Below are 13120 nucleotides of genomic sequence, written 5' to 3'. Positions count from 1 at the left end.
CGTCTGTCATGTGAGCAAACATGTCAGCGTGTTCGTGCTGACAGATACTGATGAAGGAGGAAATCAGTATTATTGATTATTGGTTGAGCTGTTTGTCAGACTGAAGGACACAGACGAAAGTAATGAGAAAATTCTCTTCATTAGAAAGTTGTTAACATAAAACATCAAATGGCTCGTTACAGAAACATGAGCCTGATCATCACTTAAAGTCTCAGTATTAATCCCCTTCCTGTGCAGGGTTCAAACAGACTGAGCTGTTGAGTCAATTCCTGTTTATCATCATCATCTTCAGGTGTCAGCCAATCACATCGCAGAAGGGGCAGAGCATGATGAGGTCACAGTTTATTCATCTGTCCGTCTGGTTCCTGATTGGCTGAAGGTCAGTTAAACGTTGTCCACCTCTGTGTAGTCTTCGTCCTGCGAGGGGAAGATGTTCGCCAGCAGGTACCTGTTCTCCACCTCCTGCTGTACCTCCTGCTGATCCTCCAGCCCCTCCTCCCTGCTCAGGTTCTCCTTCAGACGAGGAACAACGTTCAGCTGCAGGAAGTCGATGATCTCTGAGGAACAAAGTTCAAAGGTTCATTCTGAAGTTCTGACGGTCTAAAGTACAACTACGTGAGGTAAACTACCGCAGTACAGACAGGTTAACTACTGCAGTACAGACAGGTAAACTACTGCAGCACAGACAGGTAAACTACTGCAGCACAGACAGGTAAACTACCGCAGTACAGACAGGTAAACTACTGCAGTACAGACAGGTAAACTACTGCAGTACAGACAGGTAAACTACTGCAGCACAGACAGGTAAACTACTGCAGTACAGACAGGTTGACTATCACAGTACAGACAGGTAAACTACTGCAGTACAGACAGGTTGACTATCACAGTACAGACAGGTAAACTACTGCAGTACAGACAGGTAAACTACTGCAGTACAGACAGGTAAACTACCGCAGCACAGACAGGTAAACTACCGCAGTACAGACAGGTAAACTACTGCAGCACAGACAGGTAAACTACTGCAGTACAGACAGGTAAACTACTGCAGCACAGACAGGTAAACTACTGCAGTACAGACAGGTTGACTATCACAGTACAGACAGGTTGACTATCACAGTACAGACAGGTAAACTACTGCAGTACAGACAGGTAAACTATTGCAGTACAGACAGGTAAACTACTGCAGTACAGACAGGTTGACTATCACAGTACAGACAGGTAAACTACTGCAGTACAGACAGGTTGACTATCACAGTACAGACAGGTAAACTACTGCAGTACAGACAGGTAAACTACTGCAGTACAGACAGGTTGACTATCACAGTACAGACAGGTAAACTACTGCAGTACAGACAGGTAAACTACTGCAGTACAGACAGGTAAACTACTGCAGTACAGACAGGTGAAGTATCACAGTACTGACCTCCGTAGGATAAACTGGTCCAGTTGGGAACTCTGGAAACTTTCAGTCTGTGGAAACTCTTCTGAACACAAACTGGAGTCACTTCACTAAAACAAGGAAACACAGTACTGCTGTAAGTACTACAATACAGTTAGCAGTACAGTGGTACTGCATCAACACTACTAGTAGTAGTACTACTCATACACATTAGTACTACTGGTATAATAATACTACTAATACTAGTACTAATAGTAATATTTAAACTCATCTGGATGCAGTGAGATAAACACTTCTAACGCCACTACTACAAGTACTATTTTTACTCCTGTTACTGCTATAAGTACTGTAAGTACTGTATAAGTACTGTAAGTGTATTAGTACGAGCAGCAGGCATCTGGTGTGAAGGCAGCTGAGAGACTCAATAAAAATAAAGAGGTCAGAGGTCATTTAAAGTTTTAACATGATAATTTAGCAGAAAACTTTAAAAACTTAATTAGTAGAACCTCTGAGAGGAACACTGAGGAACCAACGTTCCTTCACTGCTTCGATTGTATTTAGATGTTTCAGGGTTCACAGTCACTGTGGTCAGACAACTATAAGATACCTGGAGAACATCCAAGCAGCAAACTCTGAAGCCAACGACAAAGTGCCAAAAACTGCAGACCCCATAGACCTCCATAGACCCCCATGTTAAAATGTCCAACTTTACAGCAGAAATAAACATGTTTACAGTACTAAAAACACTTTGCTCTCTGTAGCTAATTTCAACTGTACAGAGGTAAATTCACCCATGTAAGCTTTATTAAGTCTTAAATTTATGCGTAATTAAGGTCGTGGCCACTTTGAGTGACAGGTGGGTGATTTCACAGGCAAGTTGTTACCATGGTGACGATGTTGGTTAGGTAATGTAACCATGATGTAACCTGAGATTCACAGAGTATGGACGTAGCCGTCGCTATTTTAGTGTGTTTTCAGTTCATGAAAGTTAAATGTAACATTTTGGTCGCTTATAAAAGTCTCGTTCAGTGTTTGGTTGAACTATAAGATTTGTTTTATTGGTTTTAAGCCTGTTTTTGGCTAGTGAAAATTAGCATTAGCATGATCACAGTTAATGCACCATGCTAACCAAGCTAGCAGCAAGCAGCTAGCATTAGGATTAGCTCAACCCTCTCGTCCAAATATGGTCACTTCTCACTCCAAAAATCCAAGATGGCGACAATCAAAATGCAAACTAAAAGCCTCAAAACGGGAGTCAAAGTGGCTACATCCGTCATTTTAAACAGTACACATGTATACATGAGAACACCTGGAGAACATTATCAGCTGACTGCACCCTCAAACCACAGGCCTGAGTGTTTGACCTTTGACCTCACCCGACAGTGTGAGCGACCTCTTCCCAGTCGATGTCGGCTGCATCGTCCACACGCATGTTGTACAACCTGAAACATGTAAGACATGATGATTTGAAGGCAGAGCGACGTGTCTGTTATACATTACAGACGCCTCATAAACACAGACAGGTGTCTGTTATATATTACAGACGCCTCATAAACACAGACAGGTGTCTGTTATATATTACAGACACGCCTCATAAACACAGACAGGTGTCTGTTATACATTACAGACACGCCTCATAAACACAGGCAGGTGTCTGTTATATATTACAGACACTATAAAGGGTCATTACGTCACTGTGAACAGTCGGTTATCGGTCTGGGTGACGGAGGTGCCGCCATTTTGTCGTGCTGTTATTTCGCTGATGTTTTGTGTGTTTTCAAGGTACATTTCCTTTGATTTGTATATTATTTATGTTAGATTTATGCATATGTGACTGAAGTTAGTAACAGTAACGTTAGTAAATGAGCTGAACTGTGATAATATTCTAACGCACGTTATCGTTATGTAATATAATCTACAGTTCGTGATGCGGTGAGCAGGCAGACAGATGTGACTACAGTCCAGGTGTTGATTATCACAGCAGAGATTGTTTCATTCATAATTATGATGTATTATTTTCTGATGATCAAGTTTGCTGTTAAAAGTTTTTCTCAAAATTTCTGATAGTCATGAAATGTGTGCGTGTGTTGTTTTATAGCCACTGATGCACAGTTAATAATCAGAGGAGGTCTGTGAATATTTCATGTGAATATGTGATATTCCTATAACATTAGATATTAATAATCCTGTCAATCATCATAAAGCAGCCTTGGATCAAAATAAAAGAGAGAAAGAATGAAGAATGTAGATTTTGTTGATAATATTAATCTGTTTATTTTTTATTTGCCATGTTGAGCATTTTAATTTGACTTACTATGAGCCTGTTAAGTATGTCTGTAATCATCTTTACTCCCAAAGCCCTCAACAGAACCGGCATCAAGCAGAGCAGAACATCGCTGTGACCTAATGACCCTTCCCGTACAGGTGTGTTAGCTGTCAGCTGATCTTACGTGTTGATGAGACGGATTTTGGCCTGAAGTCCTGCAGGTCCTCTAGTGAAGGTTCTGCCGCCTGCTGACAGTTTAAACTTCAGTATGCTGAACCTGAAACACAGAGCGAAGCTTCAGAACACCTGAGCTGCTTCTCAGCAGATGGAGCAGCTCCATCACAGCGCAGGTAACAAGTTTTTAATGTTTCCAAATCACACTGACATCATCTGTACCCCGGTGACGTCATCCGTACCCCGGTGACGTCATCCGTACCCCGGTGACGTCATCCGTACCCCAGTGACAGATGTACATCCAGGTGTTTACAATATATCAAGTTCAGGGTCCTGGACTGTAGTACAGAGTCCAGGACTTAAGTACAGGGTTTGGGACCAGAGTTCAGGTTCAGGATCACTCACCACTTGATGCGACACTGGGTCCAGGATCTAGTCTCCACCTGCCGGCTGATCTCCTTCCAAGGCAAGTTGTTACACAGCTGGTCTCTACTCAGACTAGGACCTTCAGGACTCTGCTGGACCAGGACCTCCAGGTGAGCCTTCACAGCCTGCTTCAACCTGGACTCTTCATCTGAACTCCAGGACCCCCGACCTGGAGCTGGACACATACACGACCACAAGAACATACATGAACACAAGTACATACATGAACACAAGAACGTACATGAACACAAGTACATACACGACCACAAGTACATACACGACCACAGGAACATATACGACCACAAGTACATACACGACCACAGGAACATACATGAACACAAGAACGTACATGAACACAAGTACATACACGACCACAAGTACATACACGACCACAGGAACATATACGACCACAAGTACATACACGACCACAGGAACATACATGAACACAAGAACATACACGACCACAAGAACGTACATGAACACAAGTACATACACGAGCACAGGAACATATACGACCACAAGTACATACACGACCACAGGAACATACATGAACACAAGAACATACACGACCACAAGAACGTACATGAACACAAGTACATACATGAACACAAGTACATACACGAGCACAGGAACATATACGACCACAAGTACATACACGACCACAAGAACGTACATGAACACAAGTACATACATGAACACAAGTACATACACGACCACAAGAACATACACGACCACAAGAACATACACAACCACAAGTACATACATGAACACAAGTACATACATGAGCACAGGAACATATACGACCACAAGTACATACATGAACACAAGTATATACATGAACACAAGTACATACATGACCACAAGAACGTACATGAACACAAGTACATACACGAACACAAGTACATACACGAGCACAGGAACATATACGAGCACAAGTACATACACGACCACAGGAACATACATGAACACAAGAACATACACGAACACAAGTACATACATGAACACAAGTACATACACGACCACAAGAACATACACGAGCACAAGTACATACATGAACACAAGTACATACATGAACACAAGTACATACGCGACCACAGGAACATAAATGAACACAAGAACATACAGACATGGTGAAAATATTGGTTCCCTTCCATCTTTAAAAAAAAAAAAAAAACTTTTCTCAGTATTAATTTGAAACTGACGTATTATATATATACATATATATATATATATATATTTAAAAAATCTCTCTCTCACCCCCCTCCCATGGGGGGGTGGTGGTGTGTCTTCCTTAAGCTTGGGTCCTCTACCAGAGTTCTGGGAGTTTGAGGGTTCTGCGCAGTATCTCAGCTGTTCCTAGGACTGCACTCTTCTGGACAGAGACCTCAGATGTTGTACCCGGAATCTGCTGAAGCCACTCTCCCAGTTTGTAGGTCACAGCCCCCAGTGCTCCAGTTACCACTGGCACCACTGTTGCCTTTACTCCCCACATCTTTTCTAGCTCCTCTTGGTATTTTTCGATCTTCTCATGTTCCTTCTTCTTGATGTTGCTGTCGCTTGGGATTGCTACGTCTATCACCGCTGCCTTCTTCTGTTGTTTGTCAATCAACACGATGTCCGGTTGGTTAGCCATCACCAGCTTGTCAGTCTGGATCTGGAAGTCCCACAGGATCTTGGCTTGGTCTTTCTCAACCACCTTAGGAGGTGTCTTCCATTGTGACCTTGGGACCTCCAGCCCATACTCAGTGCAGATGTTCCTGTACACTATGCCAGCCACTTGGTTATGGCGTTCCATGTACGCTGTTCCTGCCTGCATCTTACACCCTGCTATTATGTGCTGAACTGTCTCAGGAGCATCTTTGCACAGCCTGCACCTGGGGTCCTGTCTGGTGTGGTAGATCCCCGCCTCTATTGATCTTGTACTGAGTGCCTGTTCTTGTGCTACCATGATCAGTGCTTCTGTGCTGTCCTTCAGTCCAGCCTTTTCCAGCCACTGGTAGGATTTCTTGATATCAGCCACTTCTTCTATCTGTCGGTGGTACATACCGTGTAGGGGCTTGTCCCTTCATGATGGTTCCTCCTCCTCCTCTGCATCATCGGGTTTCTGTTGCCTGACTTATTCACTTAGCAGTTCATCTTTGGGGCCCATCTTCCTGATGTATTCCTGGATGTTGGTTGTTTCGTCCTGGACTGTGGCTCTGATGCTCACCAGTCCTCGGCCTCCCTCGTTCCGCTTAGTGTACAGTCTCAGGGTGCTGGACTTGGGATGAAACCCTCCATGCATTGTGAGGAGCTTCCTTGTCTTGATATCAGTGGCCTCTATCTCCTCCTTTGGCCAGTTTATTATACCAGCGGGGTATCTGATGACTGACAGGGAGTACGTGTTGATGGCTCATATCTTGTTCTTGCCATTCAGCCGACTTTTCAGGACCTGCCTTACTCTGTGTAGGTATTTGGCTGTGGCTGACTTCCTTGCGGCCTCCTCATGGTTCCCATTTGCCTGCAGGATCCCAAGGTATTTGTAGCTGTCCTGAACATCTGCAATGCTGCCTTCTGGTAGTTCAACCCCCTTGATTCTGATCACCTTCCCTCTCTTCGATACCATCCAACCACACTTCTAGTCTGAATGACATTCCGATGTCGTTGCTGTAGATCCTGGTGATGTGGATCAGTGGAACAAAACTTTTGTTTTGTTCCACTGATCTTTTAATTTCAACACGTTCAGGGCGAATGGTGCATTATTTTAATCAAATGCAAAGGTACCAATAATATCAGCCACGTCTGTACAAGAAGACACAGAACCACAGAAGTTACCAATGTCGGCGAAGCGTTTCTGTAAGGCGTAAATGCTGCGGTCCATCTTCTGAGAGATTGTTCTCCAGTCGTTACCATGGAGGTTCTGCCACTTTATCAAAGACTGCATCTCCTCCTCTGAGAACCTGAAAGAAAACATCAACAAAGCTAGATCACAAACACATACAGGGTTCCACAGCTAGAACATATAAACACACAGGGTTCCACGGCTAGAACATAAACACACACAGGGTTCCACGGCTAGAACATAAACACACACAGGGTTCCACAGCTAGAACATAAACACACACAGGGTTCCACGGCTAGAACATAAACACACACAGGGTTCCACGGCTAGAACATAAACACACACAGGGTTCCACGGCTAGAACATAAACACACACAGGGTTCCACGGCTAGAACATAAACACACACAGGGTTCCACAGCTAGAACATAAACACACACAGGGTTCTACAGCTAGAACATAAACACACACAGGGTGGGGACAGAAACGGGAAAATGTTCTCCGACCTTCCCATGTGGTTCCTGTCGTCAAATATCTTCTTGGCTCTGACGTGAACCTGATGACACGTTCTCGGGATGCCCTCAGCTGGAGAGACAGACAGGTGGAGAGTGAGACAAAAACGTCAAAGCAGTGACATCACAGTCACATGACATGTACGCCTACCGATCCTCTCCAGGAAGTGATGTTGTGCTCGCAGCCGTCTAAGCTCCGCCTCCTGCTCTTTGTACCTCTGAGGAAACAGAAGCTGATTGGCCGAGCTGATGCCCGTCAAAGCCAGGAAGTCTGCTACGTTCTCTCTGATTCGCTGGTTCTCCTGCTGAGAGCACCTCCCCCGACGCAGAGGCACACCTGCAGGAGTACGCAGTGTAAGTACCTGTCTGAAGTATCTGCAGTATTTGTACCTTGCTGTCTGAAGTATCTGCAGTATTTGTACCTTGCTGTCTGAAGTATCTGCAGTATTTGTACCTTGCTGTCTGAAGTATTTGCAGTATTTGTACCTTGCTGTCTGAAGTATTTGCAGTATTTGTACCTTGCTCTCTGAAGTATTTGCAGTATTTGTACCTTGCTGTCTGAAGTATTTGCAGTATTTGTACCTTGCTGTCTGAAGTATTTGCAGTATTTGTACCTTGCTGTCTGAAGTATCTGCAGTATTTGTACCTTGCTGTCGGAAGTATCTGCAGTATTTGTACCTTGCTGTCTGAAGTATCTGCAGTATTTGTACCTTGCTGTCTGAAGTATTTGCAGTATTTGTACCTTGCTGTCTGAAGTATTTGCAGTATTTGTACCTTGCTCTCTGAAGTATTTGCAGTATTTGTACCTTGCTGTCTGAAGTATTTGCAGTATTTGTACCTTGCTGTCTGAAGTATTTGCAGTATTTGTACCTTGCTGTCTGAAGTATCTGCAGTATTTGTACCTTGCTGTCGGAAGTATCTGCAGTATTTGTACCTTGCTGTCTGAAGTATTTGCAGTATTTGTACCTTGCTGTTTGAAGGATTTGAAACGCGGCAGGTCGTATCGCAGCAGTTTGCTGATCTGATGAGCTGATTTATTCTTGACGTCTGGAACAAACTCCTGAAGCTCTTCAACCAGCGACCAGTCCAACCTGCCAGCAGACACCAGTTACTACACAACACACACACACACACACACACAGACACACATAGACACACACACACACACACACACACAACACACACACACACACACGTAGACACACACACACATAGACACACACACACACACATAGACACACACACACACACACACAGACACACACACACACACACACACACACACACACACACACACACGTAGACACACACATACACAACACACACTCACACACACATAGACACACACACACACACATACACAACACACACTCACACACACACACACACATACACAACACACACTCACACACATACACACACACATAGACACATACACACACACATACACTCACACACATACACACACACACACACACACACACACACACACACAGGAAGAAAGAACCTACAGATCTTTCTCTTCAGCCGCTCCGTCTTCCTTCGTCTTCATCGCTGCTCTTCTTCTTCCTGTTGGTCTCTTCTTCTCCTCTTTTCTTTTCTTCTTCTGTTCTTTCTGTGACTCAGTGTCTTTATCTTCGGTCTGTTCCTCCACCATCCTCCCATCTTTCTTCTTCTTTTCCTTCTTCTTCTCTTTCTCTGTGTCATTGGTTTCCATGGAAACCAAAAGGTCTGTTTCACTGTTGTTATTATGGGTAGTTGTCACCGTGTCGATGTTCACCTCCTGTTTCTTCTTCTTCTTCTTCCTCTCCATCCCAGTGTCACTAGTTTCCATGGGAACCATCAGGTCTGTGTCTGTGTTGTTATGGTCTGTTGTTACCGTGGTGATGCTGACTTCGTTCAGTCCATTCTTGTGTTTCTTCTTCTTCTTCTTCTTCTTTTTGCCTGATTCGCTGGTTGCTATGGAGAGCTGCGTCTCTTCCTCCTCCTCCTCCTTCTGGTTGTTTGTCTGTCTGTCAGCGGGAGGAAGACCAACCTCCTCCTCCTCCTCCTCTCTCTTCTTCCTCTTCTTCTTCTTCTTCTTCCCTACCTTTTCAGGTGTGTCGATGTCGACGGGAGCAGGAGACTCTGCCGGACTCTGTGACCTCCTCCTCTTCCTGTGAGGAGGGGAGGCGTCTGCAGGATTCATGAGGAGGAAAAGAAGAGCTGAGGCAGCCGATTGGTTTGCTGTTTCTGCAAAAGAAGAAAAAATTTTCATCTGGAGTTTGTGACTGAACCTCCTGATACATGTTTAACCCAAACATGTCCGATCTGAAGAAGAAGCTGCTGACCTCGGACACAACAAGCTAAAATAAATAAATAAATACATAAAAGCTTTAGATGATCTGAAATATTATTCTGTAGTTTTTAACATTGACAACAAATATGTGGAAGTCTCTACAAAATCAAAGTACGGTGGACGATCACAGTGCTTAGTCTGAAATGCATGTAGATAAACAGCAGCTGCTGGTACAGAGTGAACCTAATAACATTAATAATCATGTTAAATATTATAATAAAAACATAAAAGTAGCTTTGATTGCTATGTTGCTGTAGCAACTCTGTAAATAATATATAATAATGATAATTTATCCTCTGTTGATGCTTTCTGGTCCTTCACAGTGATTTGGTTGTGGACGATGTGACGTCAACAACCCTGCGGCGCTGCCTCCATTCAAATGACTGGGAGGATTGGCGCGTTTGAACGGCTTTCATTCAACACCAGTTAAACCAGTTGAGGTAGAACACAAGACTGAAAGAGTCTTTATCAGAACACAGAGAGCTGTAACGAGGTTGGAGCTCCAGACTCTGCAGAAGAGTTTCAGTTGTTCTTCAGCTTTACAGCAGAGTCTGACGGTCCGGAGGCCCCGCGCTCACAGCGGGCAGCTGAGGAGCAGTTACCCGGGGACAGAGCGCTCTGTGGCGGTCACACTCTCAGCTGGAGTCTCTGTGCGTCCGAACACGAAGGTTTAACTTTGATCAAGTTTTTATTGACTCACCTTCTGCTGCTGCTGCTGCTGCTGCATGCGCGTGGAGAGCGGCACGCTGCTTGTTTACTTCCTGTGTCGAAGCAGCGCATGCGCCGCGCATCTCGCAGGGCATCAAGGGAAGAGGAGAGGTCTCACTCTGACAGAGTTTCCTGATCCCGAATTGAACTCTTATTCTGTTTGTGTTCAGCTCAGGTTGATCAAAATGTTCTAATCTTTGTCTAATATAATATATTAGACAAAGTTAGTATATATATATATATATATATATATATATGTGTGTGTGTGTGTGTGTGTGTGTATATATATATATATATATATATATATATATATATATATATATATATATATAAATCTCTCTCTCACCCCCCTCCCATGGGGGGGTGGTGGTGTGTCTTCCTTAAGCTTGGGTCCTCTACCAGAGTTCTGGGAGTTTGAGGGTTCTGCGCAGTATCTCAGCTGTTCCTAGGACTGGGCTCTTCTGGACAGAGACCTCAGATGTTGTACCCGGAATCTGCTGGAGCCACTCTCCCAGTTTGTGGGTCACAGCCCCCAGTGCTCCCATTACCACCGGCACCACTGTTGCCTTCACTCCCCACATGTTTTCTAGCTCCTCTTCTTGGTATTTTTCGATCTTCTCGTGTTTCTTCTTCTTGATGTCCGGTTGGTTCACCATCACCAGCTTGTCAGTCTGGATCTGGAAGTCCCACAGGATCTTGGCTTGGTCATTCTCAACCACCTTAGGAGGTGTCTTCCATTGCGACCTTGGGACCTCCAGCCCATACTCAGTGCAGATGTTCCTGTACACTATGCCAGCCACTTGGTTATGGCGTTCCATGTACGCTGTTCCTGCCTGCATCTTACACCCTGCTATTATGTGCTGAACTGTCTCAGGAGCATCTTTGCACAGCCTGCACCTGGGGTCCTGTCTGGTGTGGTAGATCTCCGCCTCTATTGATCTTGTACTGAGTGCCTGTTCTTGTGCTGCCATGATCAGTGCTTCTGTGCTGTCCTTCAGTCCAGCCTTTTTCAGCCACTGGTAGGATTTCTTGATATCAGCCACTTCTTCTATCTGTCGGTGGTACATGCCGTGTAGGGGCTTGTTCCTCCATGATGGTTCCTCCTCCTCCTCTGCATCATCGGGTTTCTGCTGCCTGCTACAGGTAATACAGCAGTTACAGTTACAGGTAATACAGCAGTTACAGTTACAGGTAATACAGCAGTTACAGGTAATACAGCAGTTACAGTTACAGGTAATACAGCAGTTACAGGTAATACAGCAGTTACAGTTACAGGTAATACAGCAGTTACAGGTAATACAGCAGTTACAGGTAATACAGCAGTTACAGGTAATACAGCAGTTACAGTTACAGGTAATACAGCAGTTACAGTTACAGGTAATACAGCAGTTACAGTTACAGGTAATACAGCAGTTACAGGTAATACAGCAGTTACAGGTAATACAGCAGTTACAGGTAATACAGCAGTTACAGTTACAGGTAATACAGCAGTTACAGGTAATACAGCAGTTACAGTTACAGGTAATACAGCAGTTACAGGTAATACAGCAGTTACAGTTACAGGTAATACAGCAGTTACAGTTACAGGTAATACAGCAGTTACAGTTACAGGTAATACAGCAGTATTACCCCCCACGTTTGTGTGTGCTTTTATTTAGACCATTAAAAGAATAAACATCATAAATCGGAGTTGCCTCGTAGGCCGACTGTACTGTAATATGATACTGTCATCATGCCATAATAGTCATAACATTTAGAAATTAGTGTCTTATATGCATAATTATTATGGAGTGTTAGTCTGTTCTTCAAATTTAATTTAACATGTGTAAACAGAGTAATATCTAAACTTTAAATCACAAGGTTTTAATTTCATTGTAGAGGATTAAGTGTCTGACAGACTGTATCATGTTTGTAAAAAATGACCAAGTTAAGAAGATGTATGTATGAAAAGAAGGGAACCTAATAATATTTAATACTGATTGTTAGTTAATAGTAATCAGTAATAGTAATCATCATCACTCAGACACTTTATATATAAGTATATATATATATATATAAGTATATATATATATATACACAGACACACTATGTGTATATGAATGTATATTTATAAATTCATATACATACTGGCAGGATTGTAAAGGGCCAGTTCAATCTAATCTGGCTTTGGTCCTGTGCCGGTGGGGGGGTGGGGGGGGGGGGTCATGTTGCGTTATTTAAAGGCTGAAGGACACTCAGAGCATCATGGGTAATCAGTGTCCTTATCACAGCAGGGAATGTTAACGACACACACACATAGTTTCCATATCTGACGTCACCTCAGGAGATAAACACATATAACCCGAAGAGAGAAGAAGAAGAAGAAGAAGAAGAAGAAGAAGAAGAAGAATTCAGGATTTCAATTTTTGTGTTTTATTGGGTCCAAAAATGTTTTGGACCCAATCTGTATCAATTTTTAAGTGATACAGTTTGTGATGT

The 13120-nt window shown here is 43.5% G+C and overlaps 1 protein-coding gene across 3 annotated transcripts in view; it reads right to left on the bottom strand.

Moving 5' to 3' along the window:
- Positions 1–120: 120 nt before the first annotated feature.
- Positions 121–13120, bottom strand: part of LOC122969585 (regulator of G-protein signaling 3-like) — a 42635-nt gene continuing 29635 nt past the window's right edge. For all 3 annotated transcript variants that reach the window (XM_044335427.1, XM_044335435.1, XM_044335441.1), the window contains 11 exons: positions 9632–9640; positions 9108–9589; positions 8563–8687; positions 7748–7933; positions 7591–7669; positions 7080–7204; positions 4245–4440; positions 3850–3942; positions 2776–2841; positions 1424–1509; positions 121–557 (listed from right to left, as the gene is read on the bottom strand). In XM_044335427.1, the coding sequence (XP_044191362.1) occupies positions 385–557; positions 1424–1509; positions 2776–2841; positions 3850–3942; positions 4245–4440; positions 7080–7204; positions 7591–7669; positions 7748–7933; positions 8563–8687; positions 9108–9589; positions 9632–9640 (1620 nt within the window). In that variant the 3' untranslated portion in view covers positions 121–384. The remainder of the gene's footprint in view (positions 558–1423; positions 1510–2775; positions 2842–3849; positions 3943–4244; positions 4441–7079; positions 7205–7590; positions 7670–7747; positions 7934–8562; positions 8688–9107; positions 9590–9631; positions 9641–13120) is intronic.

Source organism: Thunnus albacares, chromosome 2 (genome assembly GCF_914725855.1).
Source record: "Thunnus albacares chromosome 2, fThuAlb1.1, whole genome shotgun sequence".
NCBI classification, from domain to species: Eukaryota; Metazoa; Chordata; class Actinopteri; order Scombriformes; family Scombridae; genus Thunnus; species Thunnus albacares.
Note: the sequence above shows the minus strand (reverse complement) of the source record. Positions and strands in the feature narration are given on the sequence as shown.